Source organism: Tamandua tetradactyla, chromosome 16, assembly GCF_023851605.1.
Source record: "Tamandua tetradactyla isolate mTamTet1 chromosome 16, mTamTet1.pri, whole genome shotgun sequence".
NCBI lineage: Eukaryota > Metazoa > Chordata > Mammalia > Pilosa > Myrmecophagidae > Tamandua > Tamandua tetradactyla.
In genome coordinates, this window is record NC_135342.1 from 40161498 (window position 1) to 40184411 (window position 22914).

Sequence of the window (22914 nt, forward strand, 5' to 3'; positions counted from 1 at the left end):
AATAAGCACATGAAAATATGCTCAACATCATTAATTATCATGGAAGTGTAAATTAAACCTATAATTAGATATCACTATATACATAATAGCATGATTAATGTTTTTTTAAATGACAATACCAAGTGCTATGAGGATATAGAGTTATTAGAGCACTTATACTTTGCTTGTAGGAGTGTAAAATGGTGCAACCACTTTGGAAAGCATTTGGGTGGTTTATTACAAACATAAATGTACTTTTTTCCATGCTACTCAGAAATTCCCCTTCTAGAAGTGAAAATAGATTAATACAAATTGCTAGGTACATGAATACTCATAGCTGCTTTATTCGTAATAGTCCCAAACTGAAAACAACCTGTTGGGGGTTAAAATATGTCCCCACAAAACATATGTTCCAGGCTTAACTCTCATCCCATGAATGTGACCTTATTTGAAAATAGGAAAAAAAAAGTAGAAAGACTAAAATCAAAGACCTAACTGTACACCTGAAGGAACTAGAAAAAGAACAGCAAACTAATTCCTAAAGCAATCAGAAGAAAAGAAATAACAAAAATTAGAGGAGAAATAAGTAAAGCACAGAAGAAAAATAGACAGCATTAACAAAACCAAAAGTTCATTTGTGGAAAAAATCAATAAAATTGACAACCACCTAGCTAGACTGACAAATAAAAGAAAGAAGACGCAAAGTCAGAAATGAGAGGGGGGGGATATTACTACTGACCCTCCCCCCCAAAGATAAAAAGGATAAGAGGATACTATGAACAACTGTATGCCAATAAATTAAACAACTTTGAAGTGGACAAAGTCCTAGAAATAAACAACCTACACTGACTGTAGAAGAAACAGTAGATCTTAATAGAACAATTACATGTAAAGAGTTTAAGCCAGCCATCAAAAACCTTCCAGCAGGATGAGATGGCTTCACAGGTGAATTCTACCAATCATTCCAAGAAGAATTAATACCAATCTGGTTCAAAATCTTCCAAAAATTGAAGAGGAAGGAACACTACCTAACTCAATCTATAAGGCCAATGTCACCCTAATAACAAAGAAATAAAGACACTGCAATAAAAGAAAATTACAGATTGTTTTCTCATATGGATATAGATACAAAAATTCTCACCAAAATACCTGCAAATCAAACCCAATAGCATATTAAAAGAATTACAGATTGAATAGACCTCTTTCCAAAGAGGATACACAAATAGCTAAAAGCATATGAAAAGATACTCAGCATTACTAGCTATCAGGGAAATGCAATAAAAACTACAATGAGATCATTTCATACCTATTATAATGACTACTACTAAAAAAAGAAGAAAATTACAAGTATTGGAAAAGATGTGGAGAAATAAGAACACTTATTCATTGTTGCTGAGAATATAAAATGCTCCAGCCACTGTGGAAAACAGCTTGGCAATTTCTCAAGAAGTTAAGTATAGAATTTCCACTTGACCCTGCAATCCCGCTATTATGTATTTACCCAGAAGAACAGAATGCAGGGACTCAAACAGATAGCTGCACACCAATGCTCATAGTGGCATTATTCACAAATGCCAAAGGAAGGAAGCAACCCAAATGTCCATCAACTGATGAATGGATAAACAAAATGTGGTATATATATATATATATACACATATATATATATATATATATATATATATATACACACACATATATATATATATATATATGATGCAGCATTGCCATAAAAAGGAACAAGTCCTGATGCATACAACAACACGAATGAACCTTGAGGACATTATGCTGAGTGAAATAAGCCAGGCACAAAAGTACAAATAGTGTATGACCTCACTGATAGGAACTAGTTATAATAAGCAAACTCATAGAGAAAGAGTATGAAATATAGGTTACCAGGGGAGAGACTGGGGGTAGAGAATGGGGAGCTGATGCTTAAAATTGGTACAGAATTTCCGTTTAGGTTGATTGCAATGGTCTGGAAATGGATGGTTGTTATGGTAGCACATTATTGTGAGTGCAATTAATAGCACTGAATTATATATGTGAATATGGTTAAAAGGGAAAATTTTATGTTATATGTTACTAGAATAAAAACTAAAAGATAAAACATAGGACTGTATCAAATGGAAACCTTGTTGTAGACAATGGACTATAGTACAAGAATGCTCCTTTATGAATAATAACAAATGTATGACACTAATACAAGATGTAAATAATAGGGTGGTATATCAAAGAAAATATATATATCTAATGTAAACTATAGATGATAGCTAATCGTATTATTTTAATATCGTTCATCAATTGTAACAAAGGTATCATGCTAATGCAAAGTGTCAACAATAGAGAGGTGTGTTAGTTCAGGGTTCTCTAGAGAAACAGAACCAACATGAGAGATCTGTAAATGTGAGATTTATAAAGGTGTCTCATGCAACCATGGGAATGGAAGAGTTCACAATCCGTAGGGAAGGCTGTGAAGCTGGCGGCTCTGATGAAATGTTGAGACAAACTCCACGAGAGAGGCTCACTGGCTCAAGAAGCAGTGAAAGTCTCCTTCCTTAAAAGCCTTTAACAGTTTGGATTATCTTGTTGTGGGAGACATGCCTTAGTTGAGCGCAGATGAAATCAAGCCACAGGTGCAATCAATTGACTGATGATTTAACACACCAGCCTTTCCGGTTAATCACTCAGCCATGATATATCCTTGCAGCAATGGTCAGGCCAGTGCTTACCTGACCAGACAACTGAGCATTATCACTTGGCTAAGTTGACACTAGAACCTAATCATCACAGTTCACTCCTTGTCGACTTGGCAGCTATCCACGTCACCTTGAAACACACTTAATTTCCAAACAGAACACAATAACAGACAAATGTTTTGCCTAACAGTACTCAACTGTCCTGTGTACAACTGGAAATGCACGACATCTCTCCAGAATAGGGTGCAAGTCCTTAGGTAATATTCAGTCTTAAATTTCATATCCTATCACTTAAATAATATAACATGAACAATACAACTTATGTCATATGATAAGAGGAAAACAAGATAAATGCAAACATACTCATAACAAAACAGGAGGAAATATGCATAAAATCACAGTCCTCGTTTCTATAACTGGTCACATGGTCATAGTTCATATTTATCACTACCTTCTTCTCCTACCTATTCCATATTTCCTTTACCCTCAGCAAGCACTCCAGCTAGCTGTGATTCTTTGCCACGTAAGGACCAAACCTTCATTCCTGAAGTTTCTGGGCCCTTGGTAGTCCTGCCTGGATTGGGTTGTTGCAGTTTTCCATTGACTTTAATCACAGGGCATGGTAGTACTAAGAGACACCCTAGGGAATGTCCTGTATTCCAGGAAAACTTTTCTTTACCTCCACTGTGTAGTTGCAGTCCTATTTCCACTTGATAGTCAGGATCAATCACTGCAGACAAAATACTAATCCCCCTTTGTGCCTGTTGATTCAGTGGCATGAGAAGCCCAAAGTGGCCAGGTGGTAGTTTTAACTACCAGTTCAATGGAATCATTGTTGGGTCCCCTGGTAGGAACACTCCTTCTTTAGGAATTGAGAACTGTAGACCAGCAGAGCTTAAGGTTTCAGGGACAAAGGAAGCACAAATTTTCCTAGTGGATCACTAGGGGTGATAGTAAGTGGTGCCACTCCTATTTCCACCCTTTGATTCCTGGACCGATGAATCCCGGCTATGGGAGAAACAGCACCATAGAGTGGACGCTGATTCAGACCATACACAGCCTCCTGGAAAACACTGCCCTGCAAGGTATTGCCACCTAGTTGGAACCATAATTGGGTTTTCAAAAGACCATTCCACTGTTCTATCAACCAAGCTGCATCTGGATGATGGGGAACATGGTAAGACCAAAGAATTCCATGAGCATGTACCCATTCCTGCACTTCATTTGCTGTAAAGTGGGTTCCTTGATCAGAAACAATGCTGTGTGCAATACTATGATGGTGGATAAGGCATTCTGTGAGTCCACAGATGGTAGTTTTTGTGGAAGCATTGCATGATGGGAATGCATCCCTATTTGCTACTGACACTTCCAGCACAATTAGGTCTGCTGGATCATACAGCCCAAGTGGCAGAGCAGCTTGCACAGCAGCTTACACGTGTAACAGAGCCTCCTCTTGTTCTGGTCCCCAATCAAAACTAGCAGCTCTTCTGGTCACTTGGTAAATGGGATGGAGTAGCACACAAATGAGGAATGTGTTGTCTCCAAAATCTAAAGAGGTCAACTAGTGTTGTGCTTCTTTTCTGGTGGTCAGAAGGGCCAGATGCAACAGCTTACCCTGCACCTTAGAAGGGATATCTTGACATGCCCCACACCACTGGACAATTAGAAATTTCCCTGAGGTGGGAGGTCCTTATATTTTTGTTGGCTATATCTCCCATCCCCTACATGCAAATGTCTTACCAGTAAGTCTAAAGTAATTGCTACTTCTTGCTCACTAAGTCCAATCAGCATGATATCCTCAATATAACGGACCAGTGTGATGTCTTGTGGAAGAGAGAAACGATCAAGTTTCCTGAGGACAAGATTGTGACATAGGGCTGGAAAGGTGATATACCACTGATGCAGGACAGTGAAGGTATACTGCTGGCCTTGCCAGCTGAATGCAAACTGTTTCTGGTGTTCCTTACTAACAGCTGTTGAGAGTCACCCTGGTAAAAGGCCATGGGTCTCCTTGGGGAAGGCTGGAAGGATGGTTAACAATGTAAATTTGGGGCTGTAAGAAAGGGTCCTTCTGAGGTACAAGGGTAGTTCAGTGGTAGAATTCTTGCCTGCCATGTGGGAGACCTGGGCTCGATTCTTGGCCCATGCACTTCCCACCCCACAAAAAAATTCAACAAATGGTTATGTAATGATGGGACAGTCACGTGGAAAAAGAATAAAATGTATCCACTACCATACAGTATACAAAAACAAAGGTCCTCCTTCAAGGGTACCTGGCCGTCCCTTCATCCAAGGGGCTCTTGGTCTGTAAACTGTCTCAAGTTTGGGAACTGATTAAGGTGCCATGACTCTCTGTCTTTGTAATTCAAATTAGACTTCTGTTCACTTAACCTAGAATTCTTCTGCTTATACAGCTCAAACAAGAATTTAGTAGACTGCCCATTTATTTTACTTCTAGCTACCCCTTGATCTATTAGCCAATACCAAAAGCCTCTGTAAGTCAGATTACTTTAAATGCTACTTTGAGTCTGCTGTCCATTATGTCTACAGTGATTAACTGTCACCACATGGCTTCTGCCAACTCAGGATCTGATCATCCCTATTTTGTTTAAGGATTCCAGTTCAGTGACAGCAGTTCCCACAATAATATCTGACCTACAGAGAAGCGTCACTACAGAGCTCTTCAGGGAAGGAGCTAGTCTTATGAATTTATTTCGCAAGTTTCTGATGAAAGATATGTGTAACAACAACCAGCCAATATCATTCTGCCTCTTAATTCCACAAAACTCCATAAAGGTATCAAAACATTCTCACTCAGAGCCTTGCCTTGTATAAGCATACAATTAGCAGAATATAATGGTGATATTTTGAGTATCTCTTCTCAGAGGCACTGATGACTCTGTTTCCAATAATCAAACTGGCACTGACAGTCCATGGGGTAAATTAGCAAAAGAGATACTTACCCCATGGACTGTCAGTGCCAGCTTGATTATTGGAAACAGAGTCATCAGTGCCTCTGAGTCTAGTCAGAGTAGAACACTAATTGTAAAATTTTTACAATTTTTAAGATTTTGTTTTTCAAGAACCACTCCCAGTATGAAACTGTGTCAGTTAGGATTCTCTAGAGAAACAGAACCAACAGGAGAAATCTGTAAATATGAGATTTATATGGTGTCTCACACAACCATGGGAATGGAAGAGTCCACAATCTGTAGAGCAGGCTGTGAAGCTGGTGGCTCCAATGAAAGGTCTAGATAAAGCCACAGGAGAGGCTTGCTGGCTGAAGAAGCAGTGAAAGAGTCTGTCTTCTTCCTTAAAACCCTTTAGCGGATTGGATTATTTTACTGGGGGAGACACGCCTTAGTTGATTGCAGGTGTGCTCAAGCCACAGCTGCAATCAACTGACTGATGATTTAATACACCAGCTTCTGGCTTATCAACCAGCCATGAAATATCCTTGCAGCAACTGTCAGGCCAATGATTAATGCCCAGTTGTCTGGTCAGGCATCACCTGGCCAAGTTGACACCAGAACCTAACCACCACAAGAGGTATATTGCAATGTTGTATGTTTTACATGATTTTTCTATAAACCTACTTTCTCTAGTTAAAAACAATAAAATAATAGAAGAACATATTTTACAGTCCTGTGTATTTGGGTGTTTTAAATGAGGTAAGCCAAGTAAATTGCTTCACATAGGACTAAGGACATAGAATCTCAATAAACGTTGGCTACCACTGTTACAAAAAAAAATCAAAGGAGAACGGAAATAATCAAGAGTGCAAATTAATGAAATAGAAAATAGACAATAGAAAAAAATAAATAAAATGCTGATTCTTTAAAAATATAAGTAAAATTGATAAACTTCCAACTAGACTGGTCAAGATAAAGGAGAAGACAAAGTTAACAAAATATAAAGCAAGGACACCACTACAGATCCTACATATATTCAAATGATAGCAAGGTAATTATGAACTTTATGCTAATAAATTTGACAACTTAGATGAAATGGACAAATTTTTTAAGATACAAATTACCAAAACCAAGAAAGGAAGAAACAGAAAATCTAAATAGTTCTATATTTATAAAAGAAATTGAATTCATAATTTAGAATTTTCCCACAAAGAAAATTCCAAACAGAAAGATTCACTGGTGAATTCCATTAAACCTTTAAAGAAGGAAATAATGCTATACCAGTCCAAATTCTTTCAAAAAATATAAAAGGGAATACTTTCCAACTCATTTTATGAAACTAGCATTAGTTGACAACAAATACAAAGATATTAGAAAGAAATAAAACTAAATAAGAATATCACTTCTTAGTACAGACACACAAAAGCTAAACAAAATAGTAACAAATTGAATCCAGCAATATATAAAAAGGATAATATATCATAACCCAGTAAGGGTTTATAACAGGAATGTATGGTTCATTTACCATTCAAAAATAAATGTAATTCACCTCATTATCAGAAAATAGGGGGAAAAATGCCCATCTCAATAGATGCAGAAAAACATTTAACAAAATTCAACACCATTTCATGATAACTCTCAGTAAATTAGGAATAGAAGGGAACTTCCCTAACTAACCAAAGACATCTACACAAAACCTAAAGTGCACATGATACTTAATGGTGAAAGAATGAATTCTTTGCCCCTAAGACTGGGAGCAAGACAATGAAGTCTAATCTTACCACTTCCATTTAACTTTGTGCTGGAGGTACTAGCCGATGTAATAAGATAGGAAAAGGAAACAGCATATGGAAGAAGTAAAAACTGTATTTAATCACAGATTATAAACTCATGACCATGGAAAACCCAAAAGAATTTACAAAAAAAAAAAAAGCATCAGAACAAGCAAGTTCACAGGATACAAGGACAACATATAAAAATCAATTCTATTTCTATATGTAACTTAAAATAATTTCACTTGTTTAGCAAACAAAACAGATTTATAACTACATTTAACAAAATATGCACAAAAACTGTATACTGAAAACTACATAACATTGCTGAGAGAAATTAAAGGTGGCAGTAAATTTCTCTTGCTGAGACAGAGAAAAGGATAGAAGCAATCATTTTGAAAGGAAACACATCCTAAAGTCTGCATTTTGACATAAAAGAAGGGGCCTTACAAATGATTTTAACTGAGGGAACTTAAAATGAACATCTACTTTTTCAATTTAAGAATAATCATATACTATGTACTTTAACAGGGAAATATTACACTTCTCATTAAAAACGGGTGATGAAATCTAAGTACATATTAAAGAAACTCTCCTCTGTGAGGAAAAAAGACCTTCTTCTAGCACTCTGACCCTGTATTCCTGATAAAGGTAGAATGCCAACTCTGTTACTAGGCACTAACTCCTATGGTAAAAATGACCCTGACTAACATTTGGACTGGAAGACTGAAAATGGACCTGGAGAGAAGTCATAGCTTTGGCTTCTCTAATTACAGTATAATCATGTCATTTCCTGCTAGGCCTTGAATGCTATGCTCATGGGCTAAACACGGTGGCTCTTGCAGTGTGGACTCATTTCTTTATATCTGAGCTTTAGGGAACCAGATATAGTCAATGCAGTACAGTCTTCACTGATAACAATTCTGAGTACTTTCCTGCTTCCTGTTAGGTATCCTTCTGCAAGCTGAACAAACTTCTGCCAGCTAGACATATTTGGGCCCTTGTGAGTTTAAATGTCTAGCTATGAGTGGTGGTCAAGCACTAACGCCATTGACTTAATGAATTAAAGTTTAGAAAGCAAGTATTATAAATTCAAGAACCTACATACAGTAAGAAGAACAGCAAATTTATTTAAAAAAAAAAAAAAAAAAACAGGAGATTTACACCAAAGAATTTCCAAAGGAAAAAAATGGAACTTCACAAAATTTAAAAACTTTTGTACATTAAAGGACACTATCAAGAAAGTGAAAAGACAACCTACAGAATAGGAGATATTTGGAAACCATATATCTGATAAGGGTTTACTATTCAAAGTATATAAAGGACTCCCACAACTCAACAACTAAAGAAAAACAACAATTTAAAAATGGACAAAGGATTTTAATAGACATTTCTTCAAAGAAATAGCTGAGAAGCACATCAAAAAATGCTCAACATCATTAACCATTAGAGAAATGCAAGTCAAAACCTCAATGAGATAGTATTTCATACTCAGTAAAATGGCTACTGTTAAAAAATGAAAAATAAGTGTCGGCAAGGATGTGTAGAAATAGGAACCTTCCTTCATTGTTGATGGGAATGTAAAATGGTGCAGCTGCTATGGAAAACAGTTTAATGGCTCCTCAGAAAGTTAAATATAGACTTACCATATTACCTGGCAATCCCATTTCTAGGTATTTGCCCAAAATAAAACCAGGAAATTAAACAGATATTTGAACACCGTGTTGATAATAGCATTAGTCACAATTGCCAAAAGGTGGAAGCAACTCAAATGTCCATCAATGGAACAATGAACAAAATGTAGAATGGAATTTTATTCAACTGTATAAAAGGATGACACTCTGATATATGCAACAACACGTGTGACAGTACCACAACATTATGAATGTATTTACCAACACTGAACTGTATACTTGAAAGTAGCTAAAATGATAAGTATATATAACCAGAATAGAAACATACAAAAGGGAACCCAAATGTAAACTATGGATTACAGTTCATAGCATTTTTAAATTGATCCTGGGAAGTAAACTCTAATTTGCTTTAAAAAGCAAATTAGAGTTTACTTCCCAGGATAAAAAAAAGCAAATTAGAGTTTATTTCCCAGGATAGATTTTAAAATACTTGAAGTTTCTATGCTTCTTTCTCAACTTCCTACTTCTAATTACAAAAAGGATCAATTTATGCCCATCTTTTTTAACCTAACTCATGCTGCTCCTTCAAGCAGGAAAGAGCTGGGTCTTTGACAAAAACAAACAAACAAAAAATACACACCAATTTTTAAGAAGGGGACACCTAAAAAAACAGGGCTTTATTAAGGACTTACCTTGTTCAGCAATGTTCTATTAAAAGCTTAAAAGACTGACTTCCATGAAGATGGCCAACTAGAGTAGCTCGAGATTAGCCATGTTCCATGGCAAAGTTAGAGAAGGGACAAGAAGGTGACTGAGGTGATGATTCGAGAGTGCGGGTGACCTGAAAGAGCCTTTTGCACCACATGTGGCAGCCCTGGCTGCAGAGGCTGAGGAACTGAGAAGCAGAAAGCTGGAGCCTGGCGTGGAGGCTCTGAGCCTATGGGACTGCACTGACAGGAGCATGGGACTAGGAAGTAAGCCAGGCCATGTTCCTTTGGCATGCTACCCTCACCAGCACAGCCCTGTGACTGGTGATTCACCCCACATCTCACGCACCTTAACCCCGTCACCCACTCCCACTCCCCATGCTCCAGACGCTCCCATCTCACCAACCCCATGAACATACCTGCCCTACACCCTCACCCCAAGTGCAGCCCAACCCACCTCTCCAGCACACCTCCTGGGCACTACCTCCCCTCTCTGTTCCCTGCAGGCTGTTGCCAGCACATAAACGTTGCGGGAACTAACCTCCATCCCTAGGCTACCCTGGCCCCTCACCCCACCCTTGTTTTGCACAGCCTCACCCCAACCTCCCTGAGTTCAGTGCATCCATTTTATGGCCCTCCTAGGCCCACACATGCGCACAGGCCCCCAGTCGCATCATTCAGCTCTGCAAATCACACTTTACAGCAGTCCTAGAACCATGCATGCGCACAGCCCTCAGCCTCACATCCCAGCTCTGAGAAAGTGCCGAGCTACGCAGCCAGGTCACATCTGCCCCCAATCCACAAAGGCATAGCACTGACCTGCTACCACAGCTCTATGCATGTGCACAAAGAGCCCCATGCCTTAGACCAGCACACACCAAATCTATGCCCCCAGACCAGTGCACCCACACAGCTACATCCTCCCTGGTCACTAGGTGCCCACGTCTCTAAGCATCAGTGTAACATCCCCAACCTGCGCACATACCTGCCCTGAAACAAATTACTGCACTGAGTGCTCCACCCCGTGCCTTGCTCCCTGCTGTACAACCATCCTGCAAACATAAGGCCTTAAACTACTGGAAGGAATCAACTACCAAAGTAAATCAATCAAGGTATTTACATACCATAAAGATAGCAGGAGATCATTAAGCATATCACAATGCAGACAGATATAGCCCTGCCTAATGACCAAATTAAAACACAAAAGGAGACATAGACATTGGAACAACTAATCAAAGATGTTCATACAACTCTACTTAATAAAATAAGTGGGATAGCAAATAACACAAAGGAGACCAAGAAGACAATAGAAGAGCATAAAGAGGAATTTGAAAGAATAAATAGAAAAATGGCAGATATCATAGAGATTAAAGATTCTGTTGACCAGATAAAAAACATACCAGAGGCACACAACACCAGATTCGAAGAGACAGAAGAAACAATAAGTGATATAGAGGACAGGATAACTTCAAAACAGCAAATGGCTAAAAAGATGGAAAACACTGAATGGGAACTCAGGGAAATAATAGACAAAACAAAGCACAAAAATAAAAGAATCATTGGTGTCCCAGGAGAAGAGAAGAGTAAAGGGCTAGGAAGAGTAGTTGAGGATATGGAGGAGGGGGGGGACTTCCCATCCCTCATAAAGGACATAAATATACAAGTCAAAGAAGCCCAATGAACTCCAAACAGAATAAATCCAAATAGGGCTTCCGCAAGGCACATACTAATCAGTCTGGCAAATGTTGAAGAGAAGCAGAAAATCCTGAAAGTGTCAAGAGAAAAACAATCTACTAAATACAAGGGAAACCAAATAAGACTGAGTTCAGACTACGCAACTAGCACCCTGGAGGCAAGAAGGTAGTAGTATAATATATTCAAGATGCTGAAAGAGAAAGACTTCCAGCCAAGAATTCTGTACCCAGCCAAATTGTCCTTCAAAATTGAGGGAGAGAGCGGGCCATGGTGGCTCAGTGGCAGAGTACTCACCTGTCATGCCAGAGACCCGGGTTCCATTCCTGGTGCCTGCCCATGCCAAAAAAAAAAAAATTGATGGAGAGATTAAAGTTTTCCCAGATAAAGAATTCCTGAAAGAACTTGCCAACAAGAAACTGGCCCTGTAAGAAATACTAAAGCGAGTTCTGCCAGCTGAAAAAAAAAAAAAAAAAAAAAACAGAAGAGGGAAGTCTGAAAGAGGGCACAGAATTGAAGAGTACCACTAAGGGTAATTTAAAGAATACAAAGAGAAAGAGGGAAAAGAATATATACATCTGAAAAATAAAATTAAAAGATAAAATGATGGAATCAAGAAATGCCTTTTCAGTAATAACTTTGAATGTTAATGGACTAAACTTACCAATTAAAAGATACAGATTGGCAGAATGGATTAAGAAACATAATCCAGCTATATACTGCTTACAAGAGACTCATCTTAGACACAAGGATAAAAATAGATTGAAAGTGAAAGGATGGAAAAAGACTTTTCATGCAAGTTGTAACCAAAAGAAAGCAGGAGTAGTTGTACTAATATCAGACAAAACAGACTTTTGTTGTAAAGACATCATAAGAGACAAAGAAGGACATCATATACTAATTAAAGGGTCAATTCACCACAAAGATATAACAATCATAAATGCTTATACTCCGAATCAAGGAGCACCAAAGTACATGAGACAGACACTGACAAAACCGAAGGGAGCAATAGATGTTTCAACAATAGTGGTAGGAGACTTCAATCACCACTCTTCTCTATAGATAGAACAGCCAGACAAAACATCAGCAAGGAAATAGAGAAGTTAAATAATTTGATAAATGAATTAAAACTAACAGACATAAATGGGTCATTGCACTCCAAAGCACAAGACTACACATTCTTCTCTAGTGCTTATGGAACATTCTCCAGGATAGATCATATGCTGGGGCACAAAACATGTCTTTATAAATTTAAAAACATCGAAATTATTCAAAGCACTTTCTCTGATCATGATGGGCTGAAGCTGGACATCAATAACCACCAAAGAACAAAAATATTCACAAATATATGGCAATTAAATAACACTCTCAAATAACCAGTGCATCAAAGAAGAAATTGCTAGAGAAATCAGTAGCTATCTGGAGATAAATGAAAATGAGAATACAACTTATCAGAACCTATAGGATGCAGCAAAGCCTGTGCTGTGAAGGAAAGTTATTGCCCTAAATGCCTAAATTAAAAAAACAAAGAGCAAAAATCGAGGACTTAAGAGCACACCTGGAGGAACTTGAGGAAGAACAGCAAACCAACCCCAAAAGATGTAGAAGAAGAGAAATAACAAAGATTAAAGCAGAGATAAATGAATGGGAGAACAAGAAAAAAAAATAGAAAGAATCAATAAAACCAAAAATTGGTTATTTGAAAAAATCAATAAAATTGATGGGCCACTAGCAAGACTGACAAAGAAAAAAAGAGAGAGGATGCAAATAAACAAAATTGAAAATGAGAAGGGGTGTGTTACCACAGACCCTGAAGAAATAACAGAAATCATAAGAGGATACTATGAATAACAATAGGCCAGCAAACAAGAAAACTTAGATGAAGTGGACAAATTCCTGGAGACACACAAACAAGCTACACTGACTCAGGAAGAAATAGAAGATCTCAATAAACCAACCACAAGTAAAGAGATTCAACCAGTGATAAAAATCTTCCTACAAAGAAAAACCCAGTGCCAGATGGCTTCACAGGGGAATTTTATCAAACATTCCAAAAAGAACTAACACCAATCCTGCTCAAACTTTTCCAAAAAATTGAGGGAAAAGGAACTCTATCTAACTCCTTTTATAAAGCTAATACCATTTTAATACCAAAACTGGGTAAAGATGCTATAAGAAAGGAAAACTACATGTCAACCTCCCTAATGAACACAGATGCAAAAATTCTCAATAAAATATTAGTAAATCAAATCCAACAGCACATTAAAAGCACTGTACACCATAACCAAATAGGGTTTATACCAGGAATGCAAGGATGGTTCAACAGAAGAAAATCAATTAATGTAATACAGCACATTAACAAATCGAAAAGGAAAACTCACGTGATCATCAACATGATTGATGCTGAAAAGCCATCGATAAAATTCAGCATCCTTTTCTGATAAAAACACTCAAAAAAAAGATAGGAATCAAAGGTAACTACCTCAGTATGATAAAGGGAATATATGAAAAACTGATAGCCGGCATCGTACTCAATGGAGAGAGACTGAAAACTTTCCCCCTAAGATCAGCCACAAGACAAGGATGCCCACTGTCACCACTATTATTCAACATTGTGTGAGAAGTTCTAGCTAGAGCAATCAGGCAGGACAAAGAAATAAAAGGCATCCAAATTGGAAATGAAGAAGTAAAACTCTCATTATTTGCAGATGATATGATACTATACTTGGAAAATCCTCAGAAATTGACAGCAAAGTTACTTGAGCTAATAAACAAATTCAGGAAGGGGGGTGGGATATAAACTTAATGTGCAAAAATCAGTAACATTTCTATACACAAGTAGTGAGCTAACTGAAAAGTTAGTTAAGGAAAAAATTCGATTCAAAATAGCAACTAAAAGAATCAAGTACTTAGGAATTAAGCTAACTAGGGATGTAAAGGACATGTACAAAGGAAACTACATAACATTGCTGAAAGAAATCAAAGGAGATCTAAAAGTGGAAAGACATTCCCTGCTCATGGATACGAAGGCTAAATATCGTTAAGATGTCAATTCTCCCCAAATTGATCTACAGATACAACACAGTACCGATCAAAATTCTAACAACCTACTTTGAAGATTTGGAAAAACTAACTACCAAATTCATCCGGAAGGGAAAGAGACCCCAAATAGCTAAAAGCATCCTAAAACACAAGGACAAAGTGGAAGGATTAACACTCCCTGACTTTAAAACAGTGGTCAAAACAGCATGGTAGTGGCACAAAGATAGAAGCACTGACCAATGGAATTGAACCAAGAGTGCAGAAATAGACCACCAAATCTATGGTCAGCTGATTTTGGACAAGGCCCCCAAATCCTCTGAACTGGGATAAAATAGTCTTTTCTATTTTGAACTGGATATCAACAGCCAAAAAATGAAAGAGGACCCCTATCTTATACCCTACACAAAAATTAACTCAAAGTGGATCAAACACCTAAATAAAAGAATGAGCAGCATAAAGCTTCTAGAAGAAAATGTAGGGAAACATCTTCAAGACCTAGTAATAGAAGGTAGCTTCCTAAACTGTATACCCAAAGCACAAGCAACAAAAGAAAAAATAGATGAATGGGAACTCCTCAAATCAAATGCTTCTGCACCTCAAAAGACTTTGTCAAAAAGGTGAAGAGGCAGCCAACTCAATGGGAGAAAATATTTCAAAATCTCATATTGGACAAAGGTTTGACTTCCTATATATACAAGGAAATCATACAACTCAACAACAAAAGAACAAACAATCCAATTACAAAATGGGCTAAAGATATGAATAGGCATTTTTCTGAAGAGCAAATACAGATGGCTCAAAAGCACATGAAGAGCTGCTCATTTTCACTGGCTTATAAGGGAAATGCAGATCAAGACTACAGTGAGATACCACCTCACATCTCTGAGATGGCTACTATTAAACAAACAGGAAACTATAAATGTTGGAGAGGATGTGGAGAAAATGGGAGACTTATGCACTGTTGGTGGGAATGTATAATGGTGCAGCCACTATGGAAGACTGTTTGGCGGTTCCTTAGGAAACTAACTTACGACTTGCCCTATGACCCAGCAAAAGCACTACTGGGTATATAGAAGAGCTGAAAGCAATGACACAAACAGACATTTGCACACCAATGTTCACAGAAGCATTATTCACAATCACCAAAAGATGGAGAAAAAAAATGCCCATAAACAGACGCATGGATCAAAAAATGTGGTATATACTTATTGATGGAATACTATGCAGCACTAAGACAAAATGACGTCCTGAAGCACATGACAAAATGGATGAGCCTTTAGGATATAATGTTGACTGAAGTTAGCAAGATACAAAAGGATAGATACTGTATGATTCCACTTTTATGATCAGCATAAAAGTATAGTCAGAGGTTTACAATATAAGCATTAGAGATGCATAGAAGCTAGAGATGGGTGAACCGTTAGTTAATGAGGTTGAACTCCAATGTAAGGGAATAGATAGGAGTGAAGGTGGTTCTCTAGTGGGTCTGTAAGTAATATTACCATATTGAAGATGAACAAGACTGAAAGGGGTTATATAGACCTGTGTGGCCCACTGTTTAACACTAGAAATATGGATTCTCACAAGAATTACTTCACAGATATGAATCTTGTATAAAGAGTGTTTAAGTCCAGTGTTCAGGGGAAAACTGATATTCTATGCTATGAGCTATGGTCAAAAGGAAACCATGAGCACTACCACTCCAACAGCAGAGGTAAATAATGAGGGGAGGGACATGAGTTAAGAGGAGGTTTAGATTTCCTAGTTGCTGAGGGTATATTTATTGGTTTTCTTTCTCTTGGGAACAGTGAAATTATCTAAAATAAAGAGTGTTGATGGACTGTGGATTTTGGGCCCTCTTTGTGATGCCTGATGAATGCAGGTGGCTGAAGGATGCACTGATAGAGAAGTAGACTGGCGAACGATGATGTATACTCATGAACAAAGATTGTGCTGCTACAAAAAGGAACAAAGTTGTGAGGCATGCAATGAAGTGAATGAACATGTGGGACATTTGTGAGACAAGATAAGCCAGAAATAAAAGAACAAGAATGGTATGGTCACCTTTACAAAATGCTTATAAGAAAACAGAGATCTAGATTGTAAGCTTTTAGAGCAGACTGGAGTGGTGATTATTACTTCTGGATTTTGAGAGGCTGTTTTATATCAGGTTTTATATAACCTGATATTTAGAGATAAGAATGAAGCTGAAGAGGTTGGGATTACAGTAATCCAGAACATAGGGGTAAGGAAGACAGCATCTATATTTTAGAACCACACATACACTTTGAGACCAATGAAAGAAAGGTTTATTTGATCTGGAACTGAAATTTTCTGTAGTGCATAATCTAATTCAATTTATCTGTATAGCTCATTTGAACAACTGAAACACAGAATAAGAAAGAGGTCCTTTAATCCTGTATAGATTATTGTAATGCCTGGATACATCCTACAGTACATTAAGCAGATTATCAAAAAAATACTGGCAAAGTCTCCTGAGGAGTGGGAGAAAAATAAGGAACTATTAAATCTTACCATCAGTGAATCCCCTGATACTGTGTCAAACTTTAGGAACACCCAAATCAATAGGCCATGCCCTCGATCAGGAGGCTTACTCTTGTGAAGCTTATGTAGTTAGTGGAGAAACTTACACTACCTATAGAAATCCCTAAGAGTTACTTCTGGAGGACCTCTTTTGTTGCTCAGATGTGGTCTCACTCTCTCTCTAAGCCCATCTCTGCAAGTGAAATCATTGTTCTCCCCCCTACGTGGGATAGGACATCCAAGGTTGAAAGTCTCCTTGGTGACGTGGAAGATGACTCCCAGGGATGAATCCAGAACTGGCACTGTGGGATCAACAATTCCATCCTGATCAAAAGGGGGAAAAGAAGTGTAACTAATAAAGTCTCAGTGGTAGAGAGAGTTAAAATAGAGTCGAGAGGCAACTCTGGAGATTGCTCTTATGCAAACTTCAGGTAGAACTTGCTGCCTATCATAGCCTGCCAACCCCCAACCAAGACCATTCCAGCCAATCCTAAAGAATACCTAGGGCAATATATAAGATTCCACAAGGGTTCCATGCACTAGAGTAACTTTCCGGAAACCTACAACCTCCAGATAGGTTTCTGGTCCAGATAAGTCCTGAAACCTACCCCAGCCTCTCCCGAACCATATTAGTGACAGACCCTTCCAATATGAAAAATTTGGAATTCCTATAGCCCAAACACCCCTAAAGAGAGGGATAGAAAGATCAAAGGTGATGGTGGAGTTATATAGAGAAGATAGGATTTAACAGATGAATATGAATGCTGAATCATTACATTGATATCTCTTTCAGTCTCCAATATTTTAGAGCAGCTGGAAGTAAAAACCTAAAATTGTGGAATTGTAACCCATGTCATACTCTGAAATATGTTCTACAACTAATTGTGGTACTGCGCTTTCAAATTGATAGCTTTTTTGTATATATGTTATTTTTCACACACACACAAAAAGAAAAAAGTCGATTATGATGACAAAAAATATTTAAGCCCTCTGGCATCTTATGTTCTGGAGCAGCTAGAGGGAAAAATGTGAGAGGATCATGTGGTAGCCCATGACAAACTCTGGTATCTGTCCTTTGACTACTTTTTGAAGAGTGCTTTGAAAACTACTGCTTTTTTATTCCTTTGCTTTGTGTATGTTATACTATGCAATAAAAAAAAAGTTTAAAAAAATTTAAGAGATTAATTTGGGTCATAAAATTTAAAATCATATTAAAATCACTTATGTAATGAAATCAAAGAGAAGACAAGACTTTTCACTGCAGTTCTTTTGTCATATTTCAGAGTCCACCCAGACCGCAGTGAAGGGCGGGGATAGGACATTGGTTGGGTGGGCCGGCGGTGGGGGCGTTCTTACACCATACCTGCCGGGGCACAAGGGGGCTACTGGGGGCTGGTAGGGACCCGGCCCGTCCACTGGGGTCGCTGTCCCAGGCTCCCGCCCCTGTCAACAGGGGCCGACAGGGTCCGGACAGTTCCCCTGGTCGCTCACAACAAACCCACGCCCCCTCCCAAGCCTCCGGGCCACAGGAAGGACCTAACGCTCCCGTCTGGCCGCCGCCAGGGGGACTCCAGCCGGGCCGCCCGGGGCGTGCCCCGGACAGCCCTTCGGCGCAGCCCGGTCACCAAACCCAAGGGTCAGACCCCCGCCCGGACCCCGGCGTGGTGGCTACCCCACAGCCAACGGCCGCCGGGCAACCGCCGCGGGCCCCGCAGACTTGAGCGCCCGACCCCGACGCCCACCTGTTGGTCGCACTCGGGGCATGATTTGGTGGCCATCTTCACTTTCTTGGCTCGAGCTGCAGACATGTTCCTCTCCCCTCCGCAGCAGCAGCTGGGCTCCTCCCCTCGTTCCTCAGCCGCCAGGCGCCCGCCCGCTGAGTCCCCGCTGACCACACCGAGGCTCTGAAGGCTGCGCGCGCGCGGAACCTGCCTGGGGGCAGGGCACACCGAGGGCCCCGAGGGCCAGCTCTTAGGGACCGCGGCAGGAATGCCCCAAGTGGGCCAGCACCCCAAGTCTGGCTCCCGGTCCCACCCCAGAGGAAACGGTCTAGATCGCTCGACGTGACAAAGGCCAAGCCTTCTCCCCGCCAAGAGGACGGCATGGGGGGCGTGTCTTGGGTGGAACTCGAGCAGTAACGGGCGTTCAACTCCAGCAATGAATGTGCAAAGAGGGCGGGCGGTGGTGTCAGACACAGCCTCCCAGTGGAGAGGAGAAAGTGAGAGTGAAAGGGGAAGGGAGAGGTAAAGCAATGAGCACTTACCCTGGCATTTCATAAACCTCATTAATGCTAGCAAATCTAACTATGGAGGAATTATTATGGACATTTTCTGAGCCAAATGTATGCCAAGCCCTGGACTCGGCACCGGAATGGATTGAAAATTCATTCATTTATTCAATAAATTTTTGGGTCAAACAAATTTGAATAAAATTAAGCATCTGCCCTCAAGGAGCTCAACCTAGCTGTGTAGACTAGTGCTTTTCACTGTCCACGGTGAAGGACCAGTATTTTTTTCAATCCATCAACCACTAATATTTACTAAAATAAGAAAAATGAATTACGTGAAAAATGCTACAAAAAAAAGATGTACAAATTGCAAGGCCACTTTTAAAATACTAGATTTGACAGGCAATATTAATTTCAATAAACAATCAGAAAAAAAATCACAGAGAAAATAATTTAAGAAACGTACATTTTGCTCAGAGAAAATTAGCCAGTAGGCTAATTTTATTAAAAAGAATTGCTTTGCAGGATGGCTTTTTGTTCCACCATTGTAACTAAAACAAAATTAATACTTGAAATTGTTATTCCGTATATTAAATATCTGTAAACACCGTTTGAATGAATACAATGTAAGTATTTAATGTGCTGCTTCTTAGTTCACATATCTACACTGGATTGACAATAATGCTTCTTGTCAACTTTGGAAACTTTATATCCAAACTATTTTTATGTTCTCATCGTTAGGAATCCCATGTCACAGAGTTATGTTGATGGAAACGGAAGAGAGATTTTAAAGTAATTTCAGCAAATTCACAGTAGCATTATTAACCTATTACCTCTTATGAGAGAAATGGATTCCAGAACCATGATTTTGCTGTACTGGGACATTCTTTTTGTTTTTAACACACACAAGAGATTTATCTATACAAAGATTAACAAATACCAAAATACAATATGATTTCAAAAATGAGATAAAGTGAAATTGTGCCTATGTAGTTGTATTCATAAAGATAAGCATGCTACTAAACCCAACTTTGCAAGGAAAATCATTACCCTCCCCCCTATCTGAGACATGACATCCAGGAGTGAAAGTCTCCCTAGCAATGTGGGCTATGACTCTCAGGCCCTGGCACCATGGGATCAACAATGCCTTCCTTACCAAAAGGAGGAAATGTATTGTAACAAATAAGTTATCAGTGGCTGAGAGAGTTCAAATAGAGTTGAGAGGTTACTCTTATCTAAGCTTCAGCTACGTATTGCTAATTATCTTGGTTTGTCAAACCCCAACCCAAACCATTCCTGCCAACCCTAAAGAATAACTAGGGCTTTATCTGAGGTTCCATGCACTGTGATTACTTTCCAGAAACCTACAACCTCCAGATGGGTACCTAGGCCAGATTAGTCCTGAAAACCAGAGTGGCAAGCCTCTCCAAGAACATCAACTAGTTCCATCCTCCTATCCCATATTTTAACAGCCCTTTCCAACATGAAAAAGTTAGAATGTGAATAGCCTAAATATTCCTAAAGATTGGGAGAAAAATCAATGGAGAAGGTACAGTTATAAAAGAGGAGATATGATTTAACAAATGAGCTTGACTGCTGAATCACTATATTGATATTTTTTAAATTTCCAGTGTCATAGAGCATTTAGAAGGAAACACCTAAAATTATAGAACTGTAACACATACCAAACTCTGAAATCTCTTCTATAACTAATTGTTGTGGTATGCTTTGAAATTTACTGCTTTTTTTGGTATATATGTGGTTTTTCACAATAAAAAACGATAAGCATGCTAATCAAAAGCTATGCAACAACGTGAAACATAAATGACAAATCCAAATACAAGCAGAGATGTTATTCTGGATTCACGTTTCACTGAGCATCAAAACCCACAACTTTTAGTCCTTTTCTTGTATATTATTCTTTTTCTGCATTCTCTACATCCGATTAGAACTCGATTTTATTTCATTTTCTGTGTGGCATTCTCCACAGATCTATATCATTGGTCGGCTGCTTTGGGGGTTGCATGTACTTCTGGGTGTCCATTGTTAATCCCCATGGAGCAGAGAGAACATCCCTCACCCAGGGATTATAAACAGCACCCCAGGGATATTCTTCTGAGGGAAAATTCAAACTGTTACATCACATTCATAAATATATAATGATAATTTACATTGTCATTGAGTCAGTGATTTCAGGTTCATAATCCCTTCCATTGATAGTTAAAATATGGTAAACATCATAACAATCTGTAAAGTCCCTGTTCTTCCAAGTTCCTAACTTTCATTTCTGTCCTTCAATCTTACCTGCCAGGGAAAAATGTTGCATTCCTTTCCTACATTAAAGTATTAAAGATCATTAAAAATATTGACAATAACCGAAAACCAAGCAGTTCTAACTGAAAATTTCTTACCTTTAAAAAGTTGAAACCTGAGCTTTGTGGGACTCAAGAACCAAGGGCGCTCAGTGGGGCCAAGTGACTGAACCCTGCCGTCCCTCCCCACATGGCCACTGGGCCGGTGAGGGGACAGCCCTGCCCAACCCTGGCCCTCGGTCTCCAGGAACCCCCAAGGGGAGGAGTGCTCCCAGGGGTGGTGGGGAGGAGCCAGCCCTGACCTGGAGGAGGAACAAGAGGGGACAGGGCCCGGAGAGTTCCTGAAGAGCTCTGAAGATCTGGGGGCATCAAGGACACCCCTAGGAGCAGGGAGGAGCCGGAGGAGCTGCCCCTCCGTGGCGCCCAGGCCAACCGATCGTCACCAGTCGTGCCAGCGTCGCCCAGGGCCCTAGCACGGTGCGGCCCAGAGCACGTACTCGCCGCTGCTCAACCACCTTTTTGGAAAGGACCGCAAGCTGGGCCCGGAGAAGCTGGACGAGCTGCAGGCCACCTTTGAGGAATTCTACACTGACCCAGGCGACTGCATCGGCCACCGGGAGCTGGGTGCCTGTATGCGGACGCTGGGCTACATGCCCACCTAGATGGAGCTCCTCCAGCTCTCGCAGCATGTCAAGATGCGCACTGGCGGCTGCGTGGACTTCGAGGAATTTCTGGACCTGATGAGCCCAAAGCTGGGAGGAGACTGCGCACATGCTGAGGGTGCGCATCACCTTCCAGGAATTTGACAGGGACAGGGATGGACGAATTACCGTGGCGGAACTGCGGCAGGCAGCGCGGGCTCTGCTGGGGGGAGCTGCTAGCGGGCCCTGAGCTGGAGAAAATGCTCCAGGAGGTGGATCTCAATGGGGACGGCACTGTAGACTTTGATGAGTTCGTCATGATGCTCTCCAGTCACTGGCTCTAGGATGGAGAACCAGTTATCCTGGTGGCGTGGCCCCAGACTACGGGAGGGTTTGTTCTGTATATCCTTGCCCAAGAGGCTCCCCCACAGATGGAAGAGACCCAGTGGCCCCCAGGCTTCTACCCCTGTCCACACCCAGCAGGAGCACCAGCTCGTGCTGCCACCTGCCCACCCTTATCCTCACCTTCCCCCAACCCACGCTGCGGAGACGGAGCCAGCCCTCACTGCTCACTGTTGCCCAGTGTGAGATTTGGGTCTCTCCAGTCCCTTAGGAGGTAGGATGTTCCCTGGAACCGGCAGTATTCAAAGATGAGGTCTCTAGTAACGTGGAGAATTGGGAGGGTAGCTGACCTCTTCCTACTGCTCATGTGCAGAAATGTAGAAAATATCTGAACACCCAGCTACCAAAGACAAG

At 39.9% G+C, this 22914-nt stretch overlaps 1 protein-coding gene and 1 pseudogene across 1 annotated transcript in view; one reads left to right on the top strand and one right to left on the bottom strand.

The window, feature by feature from the left end:
* The window catches only part of LOC143659405 (histone-lysine N-methyltransferase SETMAR-like), a 43545-nt gene extending 24440 nt beyond the window's left edge, over positions 1–19105 (bottom strand). The window contains exon 1 of the mRNA XM_077132317.1: positions 18721–19105. Coding sequence (XP_076988432.1) covers positions 18721–18786 — 66 coding nt within the window. The 5' untranslated portion in view covers positions 18787–19105. The remainder of the gene's footprint in view (positions 1–18720) is intronic.
* A 30-nt stretch (positions 19106–19135) lies between these two features.
* LOC143658426 (calcium-binding protein 4-like) lies at positions 19136–22502 on the top strand (annotated as a pseudogene).
* Positions 22503–22914: the final 412 nt, after the last annotated feature.